This window comes from Melanaphis sacchari, unplaced genomic scaffold, assembly GCF_002803265.2.
Source record: "Melanaphis sacchari strain LSU unplaced genomic scaffold, SCAv2.0 Contig12_pilon_pilon, whole genome shotgun sequence".
Lineage (NCBI taxonomy): Eukaryota > Metazoa > Arthropoda > Insecta > Hemiptera > Aphididae > Melanaphis > Melanaphis sacchari.
Window position 1 is genome coordinate 2,313,512 of NW_020270527.1, and position 22,589 is coordinate 2,336,100.

Below are 22,589 nucleotides of genomic sequence, written 5' to 3' on the forward strand. Positions count from 1 at the left end.
GTTTATAAATGCTATTCGATATAGTATTAAAACTTAAATAACTATATCAACACCAATTAATCAACTAAGGTAGGGACTGTTCGATATTTCAATCCAGATGTGCTATTATCCTGTAGCATACTAAACCAGCCCAATAAATGAACCGCTGAACATTTGACAATATTACTAATGAATTTATTTTAAATACCTAACACGTTATTCGAATATTTATATTTTTCATACTCATAAATCATAAGTCATAACTTAACTAACAATTAAAATATCGTAAAAAACCAACGAGAGAACACAGATAATGTTCTTGACTAAAAGTTTAATAATAGGTAAATTCATTCTAATATCAGTAATATCAAAGTTAAAAGCACACTTTTGAAACTGTTGAACGAACATTTACTATATCGTACCTAAGAGTGTAAGACAAAGACAATACATGGGGGGTGTGACGTCCTCTTAATAACAATTTTTTTCAAACAATTCTATATTAGGTACCATTAATGATAATAAAATGAAGAATAAATATCAGCTAGTTTTATTTTTAATACTTTAAATAATTTTAAACACTTAAAGTCTTAAAATTTCACTATGAAATACAATTAAAAAGTAAATAGGTTTGATAAAAATAAAAAATAAAAATATTGTAGAAAGATAATTTATCAAATCATCCAATACGATTTCATAATTACAAATTGTATTATTGGGACATATTGAAATTAAATCCCGATAAAGACTTGAAATACTAATAAAAATTTTAAAAACAGGAATGTTTGGAGATTTGGAGTCCATCACCATATTAAAACCACAGCCAGTGTCGTATTTAGGGGAGAGAGGTGTTGTTGGTTTCCACCCCAACCCTTCACAAAAAAAATATGTAAAAAAAAAGCATTTAAATAATAAAAAAATCAATTACAAAATTTATTAAAAAATTAAATAGTTTTTAAATTGTATATTTTAATTAGTTTGTATTAAAAAAAAAAATTGTGGTCTGACGAATAATTTTAATAATTTTAGATCTAGTATTTACGTATTATGAACATATTTTTATAAACGTTAAATTAACTGATCATATCAAACACTAAATTTTATAATATAATTTGTGATCCTGAAATAGTTTTATTTGATTTCTTAAACAATAAATTAATAAAGAGCATTTTATACTAATGTATATACTTATTTCACTATTATTACAACCCCCCCCCCCCCACACACACACACACACCAAAGTAAGTTTGTAAATACGTCACTGGTCACACCAAAATATATGCAAATCGCAATACACGTTATCTATCGCCATCGATTGTATAAATACCAAGTACTATAAAGTAAATAGATAAAATTAATGGGGAGGTGGTGATTATATTGCTAGGTCAGGGTAGCCAGTACATACGTATGCCGACCCAATAAATTGTTTGTAAAAATGTTATATAAGGGATGCTGTTATATGTTCCACAGGCATGTTCTATGTTTATAATTTTTACCCCCTTCTAACAAGCCAAATATATGCCTATTAATTAAACTCCAATAATTTATGTTAACATACCTATTTTAAGATTTTATAAAATATTTGTAGTAGAAAAATAATATTGTTTTGATATATGATTAAATAATCTAATTGATTACTTGGTTGACATCTTATTTTCTGAACGTTAATAAACGAGGCGTCAATGCAGTCCATTTAACGTAAGACTTTCATTATTTCAGTATGCACTAACATTTTTGAAAAAAAATGAATTTTCCGTTTTTTTTTTGTTTTTTTTTTATCGTTTAAAAACATGATTTAAAAACGCTTCTGGACGTTGGTGTAGTTGTGAGAGTAATGTAATACATTTTTACAGCAAATTCATATATTTTTTAACCAAAAATATACTTTAGTTTTTACATTAGAACTCTTTATACTCATCTTTGAATGAATTGTTAATACCTACTCAAAAAAAAAAAAAAAAAATGAATATTTTTATAAGCAACAAATGTTAATAAAATTGATTTGGAAGTAAATTTTAAAAATCTATTCCAAATTTTTTTAGAATAGCTTCTCTTTGTTTATTTTTATACCAAAATCATGTTTCTACGACCAATGAGACCTAAATGGCTAAATACTATTAGAAATACAAAAGTATATTTTTACGGTCAATTTTTTTCTGATGTGGTCGCTATTTGCTGTTTAATAAATTATTTTATGTATATAATATACTTACAAGTATATAACATACGGTAAGCAAACGTAGTTTACAATACAAGTTTAATTAATTTAAATTTCATTATTTTAATTATAGCTCGTATATTGTATGAAATGACAAGGAAATTTTCAGTTAATAAACAATTAATTATTAATTCATATATTTAATAGATATGTTTTTAGTAATTATTTAATGCTGTTGAACGTATATAAAAATATTCAAAAAATTTGTCGTAAAAACTAATCGCATAAATTAGCGCTCAATAGTTAACGTATTAATAATCGATAATAAATAAGTGTATTAAATTACCAAACATTAATTAATTTAGGACATATTGTATTAAAAACTGATACTTTTAATTGTTTTGATATTGTTTTTATACATATTATACTATTATAGAATGATGAATTAATGGATAGTAATTATAGAAAATAGTTAATAATGCGACATAAAAAATCGTAAATAATTTATCAACTAACCTCATAATAGTCATAATTATCATACGAATTTACGAAATTGTTTTCGTTTGAATATCGAATATCTACGGAGTTTCGGTACTTATACATGTTTAGTTTAAAATATTTTTCCATTGTTATAAGTGTTATAGCAATATATCTTAATCTACTTTTTGGTATTTTATTATTTGTTTTAGTGAGTTAATAAATTAAATAAAAATAATGTACTCTATACAACTTATATCTGATATGTTAAAATGATTAAACTTCTTTTCATATTTTTAGAGAACATTGTACATTTTCATGTTCCTTTAAGGCTATAAATAATCAGTATAATTATTAATGTACCTACCAATATTGTCATAAAAACAATTGTTTTTATAGTAAATTTAATTTTTAAATCATCAAGTTATATTTTGTTATAATTTTTCATAGTTTTTTATATAACAATATTTAATATTATATATTAATAACCATTATAATTCAAATCAATAAACACTGTTAGTTATACACTGTCATAGTTTCTAAAAAAATTAAATAATAATAATTAATAAGTAATAATTACACTAGTCCTATAGTCCAAGAATGGATAATTGGCGGCTCGCAATTCTGTTTTACTTACCCCGTTGCTACATTTTAAAATTAAATCATACAATTTTAAAGTAAAAAATACGCATTATAAATAAAATAAATGCTAATTAAAATACACATTTTGAATGAGCTTTATTTTTTGCTTTATATGCTATGACCGCTAGATTTTAATTTTCTAAAAATTGGCTCTCTAATTAATTTTGAGTTTCTCATCCTTGCTATAGTCTATTGATACATACATACTATTTTTCCTGTTTATTCGATAATATATTTTCTACTGAAATAATAATATTAATAAATAATAAGTCTATTAAAAAATTAGTTAAATAGTTTGTATATATATATAATGTATATTAACTATGAAGATTTTATAAAACCTATTTTAAATATAAAGAAAAATAAATTTTCTTCGATTTTTATTTTATATTTTAATCATAGCAGGTGGAAACAAAAATTAAATCTTTATAATATTAGCAGAAATAGGATATTGCTTAAAAATAAATCGAAGACCAAAAAGACATTGAAATATAAAAGTACTGAAATTGTAGGTTTAAATTTAAATAGACTATAAACTGTTAAAGTTTATTTTGTTGACATATCATTATCATGTATAATTTTGAATGTACATGGAATGATATAATATAGTCAATTTATAGACATATATTGATTTATTCAATACTAATCTATATTTTACGAACGAATAATTATAATAATTGTATAATTGTACAATGAACACATTTTAATTGAAAACAACGATAAGCTTAATTTATAACCATACGTCCATACATTTATAATTTATAAATGCAATTAAGAAATAACTATAAAGAGAATTGCTATAATACTAATACTATGTCCATATATTTTATTAACACTTTTAAATCATTTCGTTTTGGCAAGATTTTTTTTGGAAAATTTAATTTAGATATTCTAATTCAAAATTCTATGCTTCTATATACTTCTGCACTATTGGAGACAATGGAAGACATTTTTTATGCGAATAATTCTTTTTTTTTTTTTTAACTTTATTTTAAAACATACAATCTGTAATTTAAGTTTACAATAAGCATGTATGCGGATATTATACATTAATTGGCATGCAACACGTGAAAAAAGAAGCCATCCAATAACGACATTTTATAACAGAAGTTTGTTTAATTTATAAAAAAATTTTTTTTGTCAATTATGACTTAGATCACGACATCATCTTTTTTAGCCTACGAGGAGGATTTCCAGGAATATAATTAGAATTTAGAGCTGATATTAGGGGATTAGTGTGGTTAGTTAGTCGTGAGCGTAGTCGTTTTACGAATAATTCTGATCGCAAAATTGCTTTAACTGCTGCAAATTTAATTAGTAAATCAACATGATTTAAATTAATTTTTATGATGTTATATTTTAGAAAAATATACTGGCATTACTATTTAAGCATTACCTATATGTGGTCTAGATATCTACAATTAAAGACAATTTAATTGTACAAGTAATTAATTTAATTGATGTTGCAATAAATCGTTTAGAAAATATTAGATAAGAACAAGACTGTAAAAATTTAGTTGATTACACGAAATTGTTTACAAATGAAAATAATCTTAATGAAAAAGATTTTTTTTTAAGGTAAGCCCAAGGAGAAAAAAATATGACTAAATAACAAACCAGAATAAGCTTTTATTTAACCCAGAAAATAATTTTCGGACTGACATTTTTTTAGAATTTTGAAAACGATAGTTACATTAATTAAAAAAAAAAAAACATATTTAGGTATACGAATAAACAAAATATTTTAGATACAAATGTATCTAAGATTCTGTCCAATCTGGAGATATATATATTATACAAATACAATATTATAAGCCGCGACCTATTGTTTAATATGATGCAAGTTATAAACCAATTATTAAATTGATAGTGTTAATAATTATCGAAAATTAGGGACAAAAACAGATTTAAAAAGTCATTTAGATAGGTATGTAGATCGTATACAGAACAAAATTATATTTTTTAATTTTAAAAGTCGACATGTATTTTTAATTTCATATTTCAAAGCAGAATATCTTTTTTATTACCTACTTTAATATCAACATATGGATGTTATAAAATACCTATAAATTGAAAACTTATGAAAATATATATAAAATATAGATATGTAAATTCACGAAATTAAATATGCGAATTTGTCATCTTTGTTTGAAATTATATATCCGAATTGCACGACAAATTTATCTTAATAATTTATTTTTGTAAAATACATAGTTCGATATCAAGAAATATCTTAGAAATTCTTAAATTAGGTAATCTTTAATGTTATATAACTACCAGAATATTGTATTTATTTGTACTTGAAAAATGTGGCTATTTAATTAATACAGTTACTAGTAGTTGCTTATCACGTCAATTATCAATGCTATTCCGATTTATCTGTGGACTGTGAAATTGTCCATGGTTGTCAATTTTCACTAAACTAAACTTATTCATTTTTATAAATAATAACTTAATATATAATACCAATATTTTAAACATTACGAGATTAATGATTTACATACTATATCACCTATGTCCAATTTTATTTAAGATAAGTATTGATCATTAATTCACTAAAATTATTTTTATTTTGATATTAAAAAATATATTATATACTTATCTTAAATTATTAGGAGTAAATTAGGTATAAATAAGAATTTTAAGGAAAATATTTGAACATATATTTATATATATTTATCCATTCACAATTGAGAGCTCAAGAAGTTACATGGCGTACCAATAATCATTAGTTATAAATAATAGGGTTTATTTTGATACGATAAATTATTTTAATTAACTCATTATCTCTCATAGGTACACATCGGTATAGGTATAAATAAATAGAAAATTGAAATCCCCCCCCAAAAAAAAACCAAAAGAATAATAACTAAAACTTAACCAAAAGTACTATTATTTAAATAAAAAATTGATTGTACAATAAAATATTAAGTTATCCAGTTCAATTTTTTACATAGGTAATAAAAAATATTTTGGTTTTTAGGCAAAACATATAAATGTAAATAATTGAATCAATACACAATTAATATAAATTAATTAATAATCCATGAAAAAAAATAAAAATAATTTGTATCAATAAAAATATTTATTGATAGATACAATACAAGTTTTAAACAATAGCTTACGTATTACATAGTGCAAAATTATAAATATAGATAAATAACAATTTTACTTCACTTCATCATATTAGATGAATTTATAATATATTTTTAATGTTTAAAAGTAAAATATTAGACATCTTGAATAAAATATTTAAGCCACCACATCGAGTCTGGTGAAAAACTCAATTTATTATGTTATAATTAAAGATTATTATAAATATAATTAAAAAATACTATAAATGTTTAAGTAATTAGGTTAAAGATTAAATAAAAAACTTTAATAATAAAGTTATATAAAATATTTTATCACTAATCTCATTGTATAAACAATTTGTTTGGTTATAACAAACAAGCATTAACCTTATTGTTCTTATTTAATACTTTAATGATACTAAAAATAAAAATAAATTAGATTTAATAAATTAATTTTATTTTGAAAATTGAGGAATTCTATGAATAAATGTATGATAGTACAACAAAAATAATACAAGAACTACTCAAAGTTAATTTTTAATTATTATAAATGCATATAAGTAATATAAACTAACAAGATCTTATGTTATTGTATTTAAAACTGCCTGTTTTTTGGCAAATGCAATAAATACTTGTTCAAGAGTAATGTCACTAACAGTATAGTCTTCAATTACAGCATAATTTTTTTTTAATTACTATCATTTGACCAAATATCCCTGACAGTGGTATATTTGGATTAGTAACATGATAATGCAATAAACCCTGAAATATAAATAATAACCAATATGTTAATATCAATGCACACAAACAAAAAGAAATAATTTTATTTTTAAATAATTTTTTAGATGTATGAGATACTAAATCAACTTGACTATACATTATCTAATTTTTTTTTTTTAATGAAATATTCAAATTTACAAAATTTGTTTCATTTTGATATTGTTTAGAAAGCTGAGACTAGAAAAAATGATCCAAAACTATTTTGACAGTGTTACTTTACTTTGAATCAAATTTAGCAGTAGTTTCTCGCTATGAATACTACAAGGGCCCAAAAGTAGTAGCATGATACTAGACTATAATATATGTTTTTTTCCTTTGTAAGGACAATTGATGAATCATAGGTGTTTTGAGTATGCCTAATTAATCATAAACCATATAGATTCTTAGCCACAAGTCGAATTTAAATAAATATTTATATCAAGATAGGTATTCAGCTGCTACACTGCTACAGTAACAGATTTCAATAAATAGCATAACACAAATTCAGTTGTACAATGAACACATCTTAATTGAAAATAACGAATGAATAGTTTCTGTCGTATTATGTATATTATAAGTAGGGTTAGAAAATTATAGGAGTTGCATATTGTTCAGTATGTCTCGATTTACAGCAGACCAAGCAAGAAATCTGAACTACACAATGTTGAGTTTAAAAATTAAAAATGCATATTTTGCATATTTCGTCGATTTTAATGAAAAAATACATATTTTTTATTTTAATATGCATTCCTTTTATAGTTGCATATTTAATGAATATTATTTATAGGTATTTAAAAAAATCGATTTTATTGATTTCTTAAATTATGTATTTTAATTAGGTAATATTTTACAATGAAACGGTAATAACTCCAAAAACGAGAATACCTAATATAAAACACAATATTAATTATTGTTATTTTTTATCGTTTTACTCCAGTGGCGGTTTGTGGAATTTTACTTTTTATGAAGTAGTGCACACCTAAAAAAAGTAAAAATATTATATAGGTACCTGTCTAAATATTTTAGATTGTTCTAAGTAGGTAATTGTTTAAAAATTAACAAAGAAAACTGAAACGCGATTGTTGTTTTAAATTCATAATAAATAATTAAGAGTAAAAATAAATTAAAATGCCGACGTACATTGGCGACGGCGAAGTCGAAATTTTTCTTGAGTTTGGGTAGTTAGTGAACGTGCACACACTCGACGACAATGCGTTTTAGTCTAACTATTATTAATTTAACGATTCGAATTTAATCTTTAACTCTCCAAAATGTCAAAATACTATTTTACCGTGAATAAGATACGTAAGTACTCAAGTTGACAATAATTAATAACGAAATTTCTATGTTTTGTATAATGGACTTTGAATAATTTTTTGCATATTTCACATTTTTTTCATGTATATTTTGCCTTCTTTAGCTCCTATAACTTTCGAACCCTAACTATAAGGATAAAAATCCTTAAATAAACAACTTCACAAAAATAAAAACTAGATTTTATATTGAATCTAGTTTTAATAGGAATAACTTCTAATATACTATTTATATTTACGGTTTACCTACAGGCTACAGACCTTGTTCTTGTAGTTTATGATAGATTGTCTATATTGTAATTATTGCTGGTTTTTCTACAAAATGCCCAGTTTTATATTATGTATTTATCTCAACGTGTATATTATATGTACTAAACAATTGATGTACATCACATTAATAATGTGTTCAGCACCTCAGCGAGTCCATTTTTATTTTTGGAAAAATAATAAGCATTTTACAAAGCATATTTAAGATTCTAAGTAGCAAATTAATAAATTGAAAATAATAAAATTTATATCATGATATAATGTTTTTATTATTACTGTTTTCATCTTTTGGAGCTGTAAAAATGTTTGATTTTTGATTTTTAAGTTACATAATGTACAACTATTGATTATAAATACTCAATAGTACAACAAGCAAATTGTTACAAGTCGTACTGGACTCTGACCAAGATACAAGTTAGAATATGACTTCTGTGTATCAATTTTTTTCTTCAAAATCTTGGTTTGACACTCACAGAAATGTGTTAGTAAAACAAATTGTTATTCATATAACAATATTGATTTTTATTTATTCAATAAAATTTTTGAGATCAACAACACATTATAAAAATATAACTATTAAAAAAAAAAAAGGTTTATAAACTATATTAATATTCATGTCTTTGTCTTTGTCATTGATATAATTTAATCTTCTTTAGTTGCTACCATCGGAAATCGTACGACACGCAATTCTGTGCCATAATCACATACAATACTGTCTGATAGCGTTAATAATTGAGTAACAACATTACAATCAGAGTCTCCTAAGCTAAATACTTTCACTGGTTCTCCTGTTTGTACATCCATAATAACTATACAACCCTGAAATTATAAAAACAGTCTTATTTGCATATAATTTTTTTTTTTAAATTTCAGTACAAAATTACCTGTTTAGAAGTAATAAGCAAATTATGTGTTAACATCGCCAAATCATAACAATAGACATTGCTCTATATAAAAAAAAATATTGAATAATGAAAATAAATAATATAATAAATTGAAAAATAAAATATCTCACAATTTGAATATTATTAAGTTGGTGACCATGAAACCTGTCCCAAACACAAATTTTATCATCTTGACCAATGCTAATAACATAACTAGCTGAACATGTTATGCCTAAAACTCCTCCATCATGACTTTGAACTGTATACATGCATGTACCTAGAAGTGAAATATATTAATAATAACAGATATTAAATATATTAAGACTTATATAATTTTTATGACATAATTTATTATTAACAAACCAGTAACTAAATCCCATACACATAACATTCCATCTTGACTACCCGACGCAGCCATATGAGGATTTACTTGATCAATAAATAAACACGTTATTGGGCCATAATGGCCATGTAAAGTATATAGTAACTGTCTATCTTCAATTCTAAATACCTACAACACAAAAAATTAACATAAAATAATAATTAGTTCTTGGTAATTGTGAGAAAATACTAAGGAAATATTTCAGCCTGGAAAATATATATTTCATTATTTTTTCAATCTAAATATTTAAGAATCTAAGTGGATCATTGATTACCTAATGGTTTCATTAAAATTGTAAAAGAATAGATTAGTTAGATTGGTATAATGAAATGATGATGAAATCAGAATTTTGCAGTTTGGTTTAAATCGAAGTTAGTCAAAATTTTTGTTTTTATGGTACTTAAAGATTTATTACTTCCATGTCCTAAATAACTATTTTAGGTTTTATTGTAATCAAATTGTTGTGAAATTATAACAAATCAATAACATTGAGAACATGAGTTAAAAATTAGACAATAAACATAATAATACTGTTTATCAACTTATTATAAATACACCAGAATAAAATATAAATAATAATGTTCAAAGAGGTCACAAAAGAGGTGGTTAATTTATTTCCAATAAATATTAAATAGAAATCTAAAATCAATATTTAAACCCGTAATATTAACAATTTTCTGTAATTTACGTAATACTATTACCCAACATTGTTCAAGTTAAAATTTATTTATCTTTTTAATGTCTTCTGTTTTGCTTTAGTTGAAATGTATAATACAATTAATATAATTACAATGTGTAATTTTATAAGTTTTCAGTTTTTCATTAATTCTAATCATAATTTCGATGTTAACACAAAATACTAGAAACAGATTCAATGAATGCTTAAATTTTGATGTAAAACTATACCATTAACATTGATATTTTATTTGCAATAGTATTGACATTCAAAAATATATCCAGAATTAAAAAATAAAATAAAATAACCATTATAATTGTATTCATAAGTATTTAATCTTAAAATTTGTTTTGCTTTATTTTTTTAAAATATTTTTCTAATAATTATAATAATATAAAACAAAAAAAAATTAATTTCCATGTGCCAAATCTAAATTCATATGCAAGGCCCTAAATCAATCTAAAGTAATACAAGAATAAGCTATAACCATATAATATATACATTATATTATAATATAATTTGATATAATGTATAGAAATATAGCATGAAGTGGTTGTACACTATCATTGCTTGGATCATAATTAGCAAATTAAAAATAGATACAACACAATTTCATATCCTAAGCTTTATTCATTCTTAAGATTCTCTATACTATCATAAATATTTTACTATTTGAGTTTTCCTAGGAATCTTAATCTTGCTTCTTGCTGAAGTTTTCATGTTCATGCCTATATTTTTTTATTTCCTTTTTTATTAATAACAGCTCAACAAACACTACCAACCTCCTATTATCAATTTTATTTCTGGTTTCAACCTATACCATAAGAAACCACTGACCACTTACTTTTACTTGCCATCCTGTCCAATCTCTTGAGATTGTTAAAATCTGTTTATAGATAGATTGTTCTGCCAGATCAATAAAATATTTCAGTATTTCAAACATTTAGTTATTTAATTATTTAAAAATCTTATCTTAGTTTAGTATAGGCCTTACACTCACTCAGTGTTAGTTTTAATTATATATTTATTATATGTATATTATAAACTTTACATCTCATCAACTGATGTATGCCATTAAATAAATAAATTATAGCATTTTAATAAGGCAATGTTATTTTTCTAAAAAATCTAATGATTGTGTCAATAAATATAATTTTTTTTTTATTTATACATAATTTAAGTAAAGGAATGACACATATATATCTTATTTAATATTGATAAATACTATTTTTTTTATAAGATATGTTAACATCATAAATTAATTATTAGGCTTTTACAAACCTTAAGCATGTGATCTTGGCTACCAGTAACAATTTGAGCTCCATTAGTTTCAAGAACAGTAACTGGTTGATTATGTGCCTTTAAAGCTTCTATATGAAGGCAACGTACAGTATCATTAGTTGATTTTAAAGTATGAAGAGATGAACCTATACTTCCCGTTCTTACATGCTCTACATTAATAAATACATTTTGTTTAATTATAATAAATAAATTAAAACAAATAAACATATTGATACTAAAATATTTACTTCTAAGTGAGAATTTAGTATTAGGTCTCTCAATAGACTCTCTCAAAGTTGATTCACTAAAGATATCAAGTTTGAAGAATTCTAAAGACCCATTCAACCTCACAGCTACTACATATTTATTGATCAACTTAATTGCTGTAAATCCATCATTTATGTCTCCTTGCCACATACACTAAATTTTTGTATTTTAAATAAAAAAAAAAAATATTCAATAAAATAAGAATTAATGTCATACTTTAAGTATCCCCTTGTACATATCCCAAAATTGCAATGAACCATCAGCACAACCCAGAACAACAACATTTTCATTACAATCAACACACCATATCTGGGAATTGATACAGATCTCATTTTCAGACATTTTTTTGGATCGATTTTCCCATTTATTTTGATCTGAATTAACAGTATGTCTTCCTTTTTTTTCATCTTGACTTATTGTGTTATAGCTCGTGTTTTCAATAGAAATTACGTTTTTACACCTTGAACACAATCTAAACACAGTTTATTTGATATGTATCATAACTAATTTGACTAAAAAAAAATTAGGACTTACTGTTCCATATTTTTAACTGATTCTGGAAAAGCATAATTTGACATAGAATTAAAATCAGAAATAGAGTTTTTAAAATCATTAGAGAAATCTGATGATAAATTGAATTCCTCTGTATCATCATCACTAGAATTGTCCAAATTAGACCTTAAACAAAAATAAATAAACATGAATTTTTTTTTTATTTTACTAGTAAATAGCAATATAATTTAAAATTATACTTTAATGCAGAAGGTCACTAAATAACTGTCCTAGGCTGTATAAGGCTAGGGAACAAATTTTATTTGGTACACAAACAAAAAATGTATTCTTTAAATTATTATTTTTTATTGTAAGTTAAATGAGGTTTTTATTTTATTTATTGATTTTGAATTAAATTTCTTTAGTTAAATGTGTGCATTGGTTTCCCCCGAAATTTTTCTAAAAGGACTGTACAAATAAAAAGTAATTATTTTTTTTTTCTTTTGTTTGAAAATATAGATTTAAAAAATAATTTTTTGGTGGTATAAAAATGTTTATCAAACAAATGCTCCTGTGTTTAAATATAAATTATCACATGATCATAGTTTATTAATCATAATTTATTTTTCCTAACAAAATTTGTGAAAACTTTAAAAGTAATTTTCAACATAATTTTCTTAATCCATTTTTTTTTTTTTTTTTTTTATTATTAAAATCATTGAACCATTTTAATTAATAATACATTATATAAAGTATTTAAGTTATTAGTTATACATAGTAGGTATACCTACAGGCCTATAGTGGTTCAAAAACCATTCAATTTTATGTATTTTTATTTGACCTTATATATTTTCTGATAAGTTAAATTCAATTCTTACTTTATAAATTATAATAAATAAAAATGCATTCGTTTAAACTTTATTTACAGAATAATATTGTTTATTTTTAATCATTTCAAGAAACTATTTTGAATTAATTTTAGTATTATGAAAATAATGCAATATTTTAAGAAATATACTTTTAACAAATTTTTAATTGTACAAAGTAAATACTATGCATAAATAAATAAAAAAAAATGTAATTTTATGATACTACATGTAAAATGCCATTTATATTTAAACAGGGAAGTAATAGATTGAAAACATTTTTTAGTATACCAACATAATCCTATTTTGAAGCTCAATATATAAATATATTAACAAAAATCAGTAATTTTTTAGTTGTAGAATTGTTTAATTTAATGTGATTTGTTAAAGCATTCATTTGCAATTTCTGCTTTAAAATATTTTTTTTATATCTTATGTTTTGGATTTAAATAAAAATTAATGAACATATCTATTTTTTTTAAATAACTAAATACGAGTATCGAGTAATATCATTATTTTATAGATCTTAGTTGGCATAGTTAGTTTTCATTAAAATAAAATTAAAAAAAATATATTAGCAAGAAAAACGATATAATTCCCTAACTGATTTTAACAAAATTTACCTATCAATGGTACTAATCAATTCACCGGTTAATGCATTCCAAACATTAATACAACCAGCAAGGCATGTACTAACAATAATATTTCCATATGTAGCAATACATTCAACTGATTGTGTGTGCCCTTTAAATTCAATTGGAACTGCTTCTAATATAACCTAAATAAGAATTTAAATCTACAGAACTTAAATAAAGTAAAATTAAACTATATTATTAATTATACATACTTGTATACCAGAGTCATGTTGTATATAACTTACATCATGACTCCATCCAGCTCTCCATTCAGCATAGTTACGACTACAGACACATCGATACAACATTATTAATGTGTAGACTAGCACTAATATACTAATTAAGCATAGAACAGCAATTAATATTAATTCTGATGGTGAAGTAGGTATAAAAGGTTCGGATGATTTATCTACAACATTGATGTCTTTTCTACTTTCCAGTGGTGCAACTATATGAGTATCTAAAATAAATTATAATGCACATAAAGCAATATTTATTTTTTAAACAAAAAGTTCTAATATGATCATACCAACAAAATCAAAAGGATCAAGTGCAGCAGCAAAAGACTTCCAATGGGATGGAAATGATTTATCAGCATCATTTAGAGATTCACGCAATGATATAGCTTCATCTGGTGTCACAGAATGAGCTAAATGTATAGGTTGTAATACAGACACATAAGATCCAGCGACACTTATATTGTACATGCTTAATAAAAATTGCCAGTTGTACCAAGAAAGTCTAGGCCAATGAGGCCATTTTTCAGCATTTAGAAGTTGCACATAATACGGTAAATCATTTTCTTGGGACAGATTAGCCTAATATAAAATTATAAAATAATAATAATAAAAAAAAAGATAAATCAACAAGTTATAATAAATTATCATTTATTAATAAATAAATTACCTTTTTGTTAGACTGATATTCTTCTTTTACAGTAAATCTAGCTTTGTTTTCAATTATAACAGCTCGTCGACCTTCTTCCCATGCAAGAGGAAAATGTATATTTGATCGTTCTTGAACATATGGTTTCTCACTAGTTACAGATTTTCTTAAATCAAAAAATTCTTGCACAGTTTCTGTATTATATATAATACCAGATATCCAAAAAATCATAACCATCATTAATACTCGTTGAACAATTCTTGTAGCTGCCCAAAGATATAAGAATCTCAAACGTTTTGACATTGGCTTGCGTCGGGGATCTTCTAATGAAGCCATAATTTGCAAACCATTTAAACGCGGATGAGAAGCAGATTTTAACATAACACCACTACGACTTGAATGTTTTAATGCCGGAGGATTAGATTTATGCATTTTATTGGCCAAATTAGCAAAAGAAAATGGATAATATGTTTTTTGATAAGTTGAGTCATCTACTGATTTCATATTTAATGATATGAGTGCAAGAAAAAAGAACATTTGAAAAAAGAAATCACATAATAAACCCACAATGGCAAATATACAAAATTCCTAGAAATATATGATTCAAAATTAGATTTTAAATTTAAATTTTTTAACATAAAACTACATTACTTGAATTGACGAAACAAAAGTTAATAATCCACCAGTTAAAATAGTAACTTCAATTAAAAGATTTTGAGTTATAGCCCATCCTTCTTTACTTAAACCTTGAGCCAATCTAATTTTTACATCTAAATTCGGTGCTGTCGAACCCACTGATTTTATTATAATCAACATATTTTCAAGACCAACAACAATAACTAAATAAGGAAACACCTAAATAGTAATGAAAAAAATATTATTATTTTAAAGTAAAATAATTTAATTAATATATACTAAATTAGGGGTGGCAAACCTACAACACGTGAAAAATTAAAATTTAAAAAAATTATGCTATTTATAAAATGTTGGTTATAAGAAATTCAAAAAAACAAATAATGTTTAAAAATTATGATATTCCTTTATAAAATGTATTACATTACTATATTATTATTATATTTATTGTGTAACTTTATTTTTATCCTTAGAAAATAAAATTTCCAAAACCTAGATTTGAAAAATTAGACACTTGAGCTAAAAAAGGTTCACCACCTCTGTACTATATAGTATAACAAAATAAATTAAATTACCATTTGACTTTGAATGTTTATTGTAAAATCTAATCCAAATAAAAAACAAAGCCCCATAGTTGTTAAAAGAGTAGATATAACTGTGAAAACAGCTCCACAGCTAATTCCAACCTAAAATAGAAAAGTCGGTTAATTTAAATTATGTGAAATAAAAAAGTGTAAAAGAATATTATACCTTGGAGACAAAAATGTCCATTTTTTTAATAGAGTAATAAATATACCCAAATAAAAGCATATAACATGAGAGTAAAACAAATATTGTTTCATAATTTATTTCTCCAGGATAGTAAATGTGTAAAGTTGATGTGTCTGATAGAATTTGATTTGATTTAACATGTACAGGGTAAATTTGTTTCAAATGGGTTTTCAATCCTTGTATATACCTGTAACAATATATATATATATAAACATATACAAATCATTAATTTGTATTAAAATGATAGTGATAATAATTATAAAAAAAAATATATTTTTAAATGTATTAATATTTCATTAACTAGAATAATTGAGGGTATTTATTTAATTTAAAATATATATAAAAAAAAGGTGATTTACGGTGGTACAAGTTGTTTCATAAATATTGTAATAGCAAATTGGACAACTCTTTGTCGAGGATGAACAGAATATCTTCTAATACCAGTTTCTTTAAGTGGCATACCAAATAATAATTCTGGAATACTAATTTTTATATGAGATGGACTCTGAAATATAAAAGATTCTATAATGAAATAAATTATTAATAGAATTTTATATAAATACATACCTGATAAGTAAAAATTGTTTTTTCAATGCTATTATCAGTACGAAACTCTTCTAAATCTTGATGCCACAAATAAGTAGGTGATACAAGCAAACAACTGAACTCTGGTAATGCCTTTACATCAGAATTAATGTTTTCTATGTGTAGACAGACATCATTTAAAGAAATTCTAATGTATAAGAAATATTTTAATTCATAAATTTAAACAATATTCAAAAAAAATTTCAAATTAATACTTGTTATCTAATTGATAATTTCTAATAATTTCAACTAATTTGAAAGATTCAGCTAAAGGGCCTCTGAAGGCATCTGATAAAACTAAATTATCCAACCATGGGGTTACCATTGATCTCATAACTATCTATAGAAAACCACAAATAGTATTAAGTAATAAACATTTTAAATTTAAAAAATATTAAATGAGACTAAATTATTTAAAATGGGTTACTTGTTGAATATACACACTGGGTTGTCCACTAAACCATCGATTTGTTATGTTATCTGGCTTGTAAGAAGGTGTTATAGTTGATTGTACTACATTGCTGAACAATGGCAATCCAAATAGTGATAAGCTAAAAAATGTTATTTATTATTAAGTATTATAATAATATTTAATATTAAAAATATTTTAAAAATAATAAGAATATAACAAAAATCACTTTGTGTTACCTTTTTTTTTTATAATAAAAATATTGTCTATGTTTTATTTATTTCATATATAATTATGATCATTATTATACTAGAAATTAAATAAATAAGTATCTATAAAACTGTCAGTTATTAAAACTTGTTATCAATATAAATAAAGCAGTTACTTATAATAGTAGAAAAATAAATGTATATCAATTACCTGCATAAAACTACGATTACAGTAGAAACTGTTAATGAAATGATGGGATGAGATGCGCAGAACAGACCATAGGAATAATACAACTGTGACACTTTGTCTGGGAGACGTCTAGACACAGCCAAATTTGTCCAATTCGGGTCAACCATTTTTCATGTGGAATCTGCAAAATATATTTGGTTGATTATATGTACATAATACATAATATTTGCAATTAAAAAAAAAAATGAACAATGCCGTACAACATTCACGTGTACATCATATAGATGGTTATGTTAACATTGTTAACCAGTTAACCGACGACTAAATCTGATGCACAATATCAGTAAGTCGACATAGATCATTTATCAAATAATTTGAAAAATAAAACAAGTAAAATCCTGTTCCATCCAGAACATGTAGCATAAGTTTTAACAATTATTCACGTTATTTGGTATGCGTTACTCGGCCATTATAATATAGAAAATATATCAAATACGAACATTAATCGATCAAGGATAAAAATGAAAACGTAGGTCGTAGACTTTAAAAGAATATCAGCAGAACGTGCTCGCTCATTATCCACAAAATAATATGAAATAATAATAGAGAAAAAACAATAGGATTTCAATTCACGGTCTTTAGAGTTTAGACTCTGCAACAGTCTACAACCATACTACTCTTAGGTCTAAAGATTCGCAACGTTAACATTTTAACAACATAATAATAATATTACCATAGGGCATAGGACATGCCGTCACCAACAACCATTAGGACGACGTCATGATAACAGCAGTATCTGACTCCGACAACGGATTGTGTATAGACCAGTCACAGTGGCACGATGAATACTTGATAGTTGATAGTAGACTTGTTGCAGTTTTGAATGTTTTGATGAGGAGGTGGTAGCCGGTCAACGTTTATAGTGGGCGAATACTGAGTAGACTAGTGACTACTGACTAGACTGACTATATAGTCGTGCACACTATGCAAATTACTCAACTGTCGGAATTTGGAAGCATAGATTAACGATAAACGTATCTTTATGTGTCTACCACATGAGCGATCGTATAATTAGTATTACATCCGATAATATTATCGTACATCATGGCGAACTTACTACAAATTGTAGTTCCAAAGTCAATTTATTCTAATAGGTAATAAAAATTTCCAAATTTTTTTTTTTTGTTTTTATTGAATCGTTACTTAATGTTCTACAAAATATTTCTTCCAACAGTCAATTGTTCCAAAATCTATTAATGTAATTACTCGTTACTCAAATAAGCATTTGAAGTTTTGAAGTTTAAATTTTTACGAAATTTGATCATTCTAGTGAATACTAGAACAATACATAGAAACAGCCATCAAACGATCTCGCCAATAAACATAATTCGAGAATATAAATTAATTTTTTAGACATTTATTTTTGACGAATATAAAACGCACCAATCAACAATATATATAGAGGAACTACTATTATAATAATTAACAAACATGGATCAGTATGATCAGCAACCAATTGAACACACTTTATACTGTTCACGTGGGCAATAAGCGTGTTCACGGGTGGTGAGGGGGGGAGGTGCAGGCCGTAGAGTGCACCACTGCACCCACAGAGTTTAGTAATGGGGTCTTAAAATTGAAATTCAGATTAAGGGGCTTGTATTACAACTGATGTTACTTATAAAATGTCATTTTTTTTTTTAAAATATTATGTGGTATATACTGTATAAAATATTTTAAATTCATGTAGAAAAACATATTACCTATATGATACTATAACAGATGTTATACAAAAATACAAATCATAAATAAAAGTTAAGCTATCTTAGAAATAGATACCATAGATTTGTTATTCAAAGAAAAATATCAAGAAAAGGCCCAAAAGTCAAAAATATTGTAAGTATCTATTGAAATTTAAGTATATGCAAGCCTACGATTTTACAGCTGAGCTACTTTCCCAAGGGCTTATACATAAGAATTAAATAACAAGGAAAAAATATATTCAAAAAAATTATTTTTTATTTTAAATATTACGTGAAAATATTTTTTCAAACCGAATATGCGATGAAACAAACAAATTGTTTAGGTAGTTTAAAATTGATTTTACGTCATTGTTCAATCGATGGATGAGAATATGTTTTCGGAACTATTGCTCATACTGGCCGACTATTCGGATCTCACCACTCACCAGACACCAATCGGAATTCGGAACTGAATCCGGTGTCCGCTATACCGTTGATTATAAATACTAGTATCTATTTTATACTTATATTTTAATAAAATGCTAACAGAAAATACTGAAAAACAATTGAATTAATATATTTCACGAGGTGGTGACTGGTGACACACGTAAGAGTATGTATAAAATCCATTTGTAGCCTTTAGGCCTTTAGAAGAAAGAAAAGAAAAAAGAAATAATAAATGGCTAGTGAAGATAGTGAAACAATGATTGGTCGTTGGAACAAATATTTCTTGGAATAAATAACCGTCGGGACAAATGTGAATTTCGAATATTAATTCAATTTGAACAAACTGACTTTGGAATAACTTTTTCGTGGAACAAAAGGTAGTGTCCTATTTCATTAAATATTAATTCATTCGTATCATTCGTACAATCATAGAATATTCTATGGTACAATCGTGCTCTTTATCACTACTCATTGACTCCTATAGTCATATTATTCATTATTATTATTATTATTGCTGAAGTAATAATAATAAGATATTTAGCGTTAGTGAAAAAAAAAAAAGGAGTGAAATAAATAATAATAATAATTTTCTCTACGGTAGTAGTAGTACTGTTGCCAAAACCTATTAGTTTTAGTTATTGTGCGATATTTTTGTCGACAAACAATAGAATTCGGTACCGTGTTTTTGTTTGAGTAACTTAATCGTTTTTCAATTTGTATTCAGAAAGAATTAGGTACATTTTATTCATTTGCCTTACACCGATGAATTAATTCACGGGCGTAACACTAACGGTAAATATACGACATTTGTTTAGGAATGTCCGACGGAGACGTGATCAAAGACGGCGTGGACAAGTTGGCGATTCATGACGACGACGAAATCGAATCCAATTACAAACCACCGCCAGAAAAATCTATTGAAGAGCTTTTAAATGCCGATAAAGAGGATGCGAGTTTGCAGAAATACAAGGAAAAATTACTGGGCGAAGCTAACAGTGGAAAAATCATTTTTGGTAATTGTCATTAACAATTCTTGCAAGTTTGTTGTACCTATTGATAATGCATTACTGTAAAACATTTTTATGAGTTAATAAAATAAAAATTATTCAGTAACTGTATCTCACTAAAACTAATTTTATAACTGTTTAATTTTTAGATTCATATTTTAATAGCTTTTATTTGATTTAGGTTATACTATTTATAAATAGGTTTGTACTTATTTCAATACATTTTTGTTTTCTCTATAACATACTTCGTTATTGTGACAAATAGATTGGAAATTTCAATAGGTATCAATATGTTAAATAATTTTTTTATCAAATTATGTTATTGATTAAACTTACTATAGTTTAAAAAATAGGATTTGTAAAATAATTAGTTATGGTATATATTTACAATACTATTTATATTTAATAATTTTCAGATTTTAATTATTTTGGTCGCAAAATTCGTATCAGTTAATATTTTTGTGTTTTAGTATTTACCATTTAGCTAATAAAGCTTTGAGATACGCACAACTAACAAAGGCATAAGTGAGTGAATTAAATTTTTTTCCAGATGAAAATAATCCAAATAAAGTGATTGTCAAGAAATTAGCTTTATGTGTTGCTGATAGACCAGACATGGAACTTGATTTGTCTGGAGATTTAACAAATTTAAAAAAACAGGTTACTATTTTGTTTTAAATTTTAAACCCTATTTAAAGTTTTTTAAAACAATAATCAAATTTTAGGTGTTCATTATAAAAGAAGGAATATCATACAAAATTAGAATAGATTTTATAGTACAAAGAGAAATTGTTCATGGTCTCAAGTATGTTCAAAAGACTTATCGTCTCGGTGTACCAGGTAATGTTATACACTAAGAATAATTAATCAATATTTTTTGAAGTCACTACAAATTCAGGAAATTTTATATCAACATTATTTTAATGTTTATGTTTATTTAAAGAAAGTAAAAGCAAAATCAAAATAAATAAAAATCTCATTTAATCAACAAAAAAAAAAAAAAAAATTTTTTTTTATGAACTAAATATGGACCCCCCCCCCCCCTATTTTGTAACCTCTGTAATGTATCAAATAATTGATATGAGTTTTATAAAGGCCCAGCTAATAAATTCACAATTTAAAGATTAAGTACTTACTTAAGGTTAATTTTTATTTGTTTTGCTGCATAACAGTTTAAGGTAAATTAATCAATTTTTATTATTAATACATACGGTTGGTAATATGATTACTTATTTTTAGTGGACAAAATGACTCATATGGTTGGATCATATCCACCTAAGATGGAAATACAGAGTTATACAACACCAGCTGAAGATGCTCCTAGTGGCATGATGGCACGCGGCTCTTACACGGTTCATTCTCTATTTACGGATGATGACAAAAAAGAACATTTAAAATGGGAATGGGTATTTGAGATTAAAAAAGACTGGAAGGATAATTAATTTACAGGGAATTTGAAACATCAGTCATAAATTTATAACAATTTAATTACACACCCAAATGATATAAATTTTAATAAGTTTATTTTCATTCAATTTTTTTTTTAGATTTATAGATAATTT

The 22,589-nt window shown here is 24.8% G+C and overlaps 2 protein-coding genes across 6 annotated transcripts; one reads left to right on the plus strand and one right to left on the minus strand.

Moving 5' to 3' along the window:
- Positions 1 to 9,242: 9,242 nt before the first annotated feature.
- Positions 9,243 to 19,178, minus strand: LOC112591123 (sterol regulatory element-binding protein cleavage-activating protein). 5 transcript variants are annotated; one of them, XM_025334811.1, is made up of 20 exons: positions 18,565 to 19,178; positions 17,853 to 18,012; positions 17,451 to 17,574; positions 17,239 to 17,363; positions 17,006 to 17,171; positions 16,798 to 16,943; positions 16,418 to 16,625; positions 16,243 to 16,353; positions 15,686 to 15,889; positions 15,056 to 15,622; positions 14,679 to 14,967; positions 14,362 to 14,609; positions 14,138 to 14,292; positions 12,691 to 12,834; positions 12,373 to 12,628; positions 11,890 to 12,309; positions 9,914 to 10,061; positions 9,682 to 9,827; positions 9,551 to 9,613; positions 9,243 to 9,485 (listed from the first exon to the last, which is right to left on the minus strand). In XM_025334811.1, the coding sequence occupies exons 2-20, from the start codon at positions 17,996 to 17,998 to the stop codon at positions 9,309 to 9,311; spliced, it is 3,843 nt and encodes a 1,280-aa protein (XP_025190596.1). In that variant the 5' UTR covers positions 17,999 to 18,012; positions 18,565 to 19,178; the 3' UTR covers positions 9,243 to 9,308. The 5 variants fall into 5 exon arrangements, with proteins under 5 accessions (XP_025190596.1, XP_025190597.1, XP_025190595.1 ...); XM_025334812.1 differs by lacking the exon at positions 18,565 to 19,178 and adding an exon at positions 18,092 to 18,553 and having other exon boundaries at positions 17,239 to 17,359; positions 17,468 to 17,574; XM_025334810.1 differs by lacking the exon at positions 18,565 to 19,178 and adding an exon at positions 18,092 to 18,553.
- A 1,349-nt stretch (positions 19,179 to 20,527) lies between these two features.
- On the plus strand, positions 20,528 to 22,534 carry LOC112591169 (rho GDP-dissociation inhibitor 1). Its single transcript, XM_025334885.1, has 5 exons — positions 20,528 to 20,754; positions 20,836 to 21,033; positions 21,578 to 21,687; positions 21,753 to 21,867; positions 22,267 to 22,534. Exons 2-5 carry the CDS (start codon positions 20,838 to 20,840, stop codon positions 22,467 to 22,469), a joined length of 624 nt encoding a protein of 207 aa, XP_025190670.1. The 5' UTR covers positions 20,528 to 20,754; positions 20,836 to 20,837; the 3' UTR covers positions 22,470 to 22,534.
- The last annotated feature ends 55 nt before the right edge of the window (positions 22,535 to 22,589 follow it).

What these genes read in the sequence shown, in the direction of transcription:
- LOC112591123 (XM_025334811.1), bottom strand. Translation starts at nt 17,998, where the DNA reads ATGGTTGACCCGAATTGGACAAATTTGGCTGTGTCTAGACGTCTCCCA. An exon ending in AAACAATTTTTACTTATCAG is followed by an intron (nt 16,944 to 17,005) that starts GTATGTATTTAT and finishes TTTATATTTCAG; the next exon opens with AGTCCATCTCATATAAAAAT. An exon ending in AACTTAATAATATTCAAATT is followed by an intron (nt 9,614 to 9,681) that starts GTGAGATATTTT and finishes TTTTTTATATAG; the next exon opens with AGCAATGTCTATTGTTATGA.
- LOC112591169 (XM_025334885.1), top strand. Translation starts at nt 20,838, where the DNA reads ATGTCCGACGGAGACGTGATCAAAGACGGCGTGGACAAGTTGGCGATT. An exon ending in CAGTGGAAAAATCATTTTTG is followed by an intron (nt 21,034 to 21,577) that starts GTAATTGTCATT and finishes ATTTTTTTCCAG; the next exon opens with ATGAAAATAATCCAAATAAA. An exon ending in TAACAAATTTAAAAAAACAG is followed by an intron (nt 21,688 to 21,752) that starts GTTACTATTTTG and finishes ATCAAATTTTAG; the next exon opens with GTGTTCATTATAAAAGAAGG.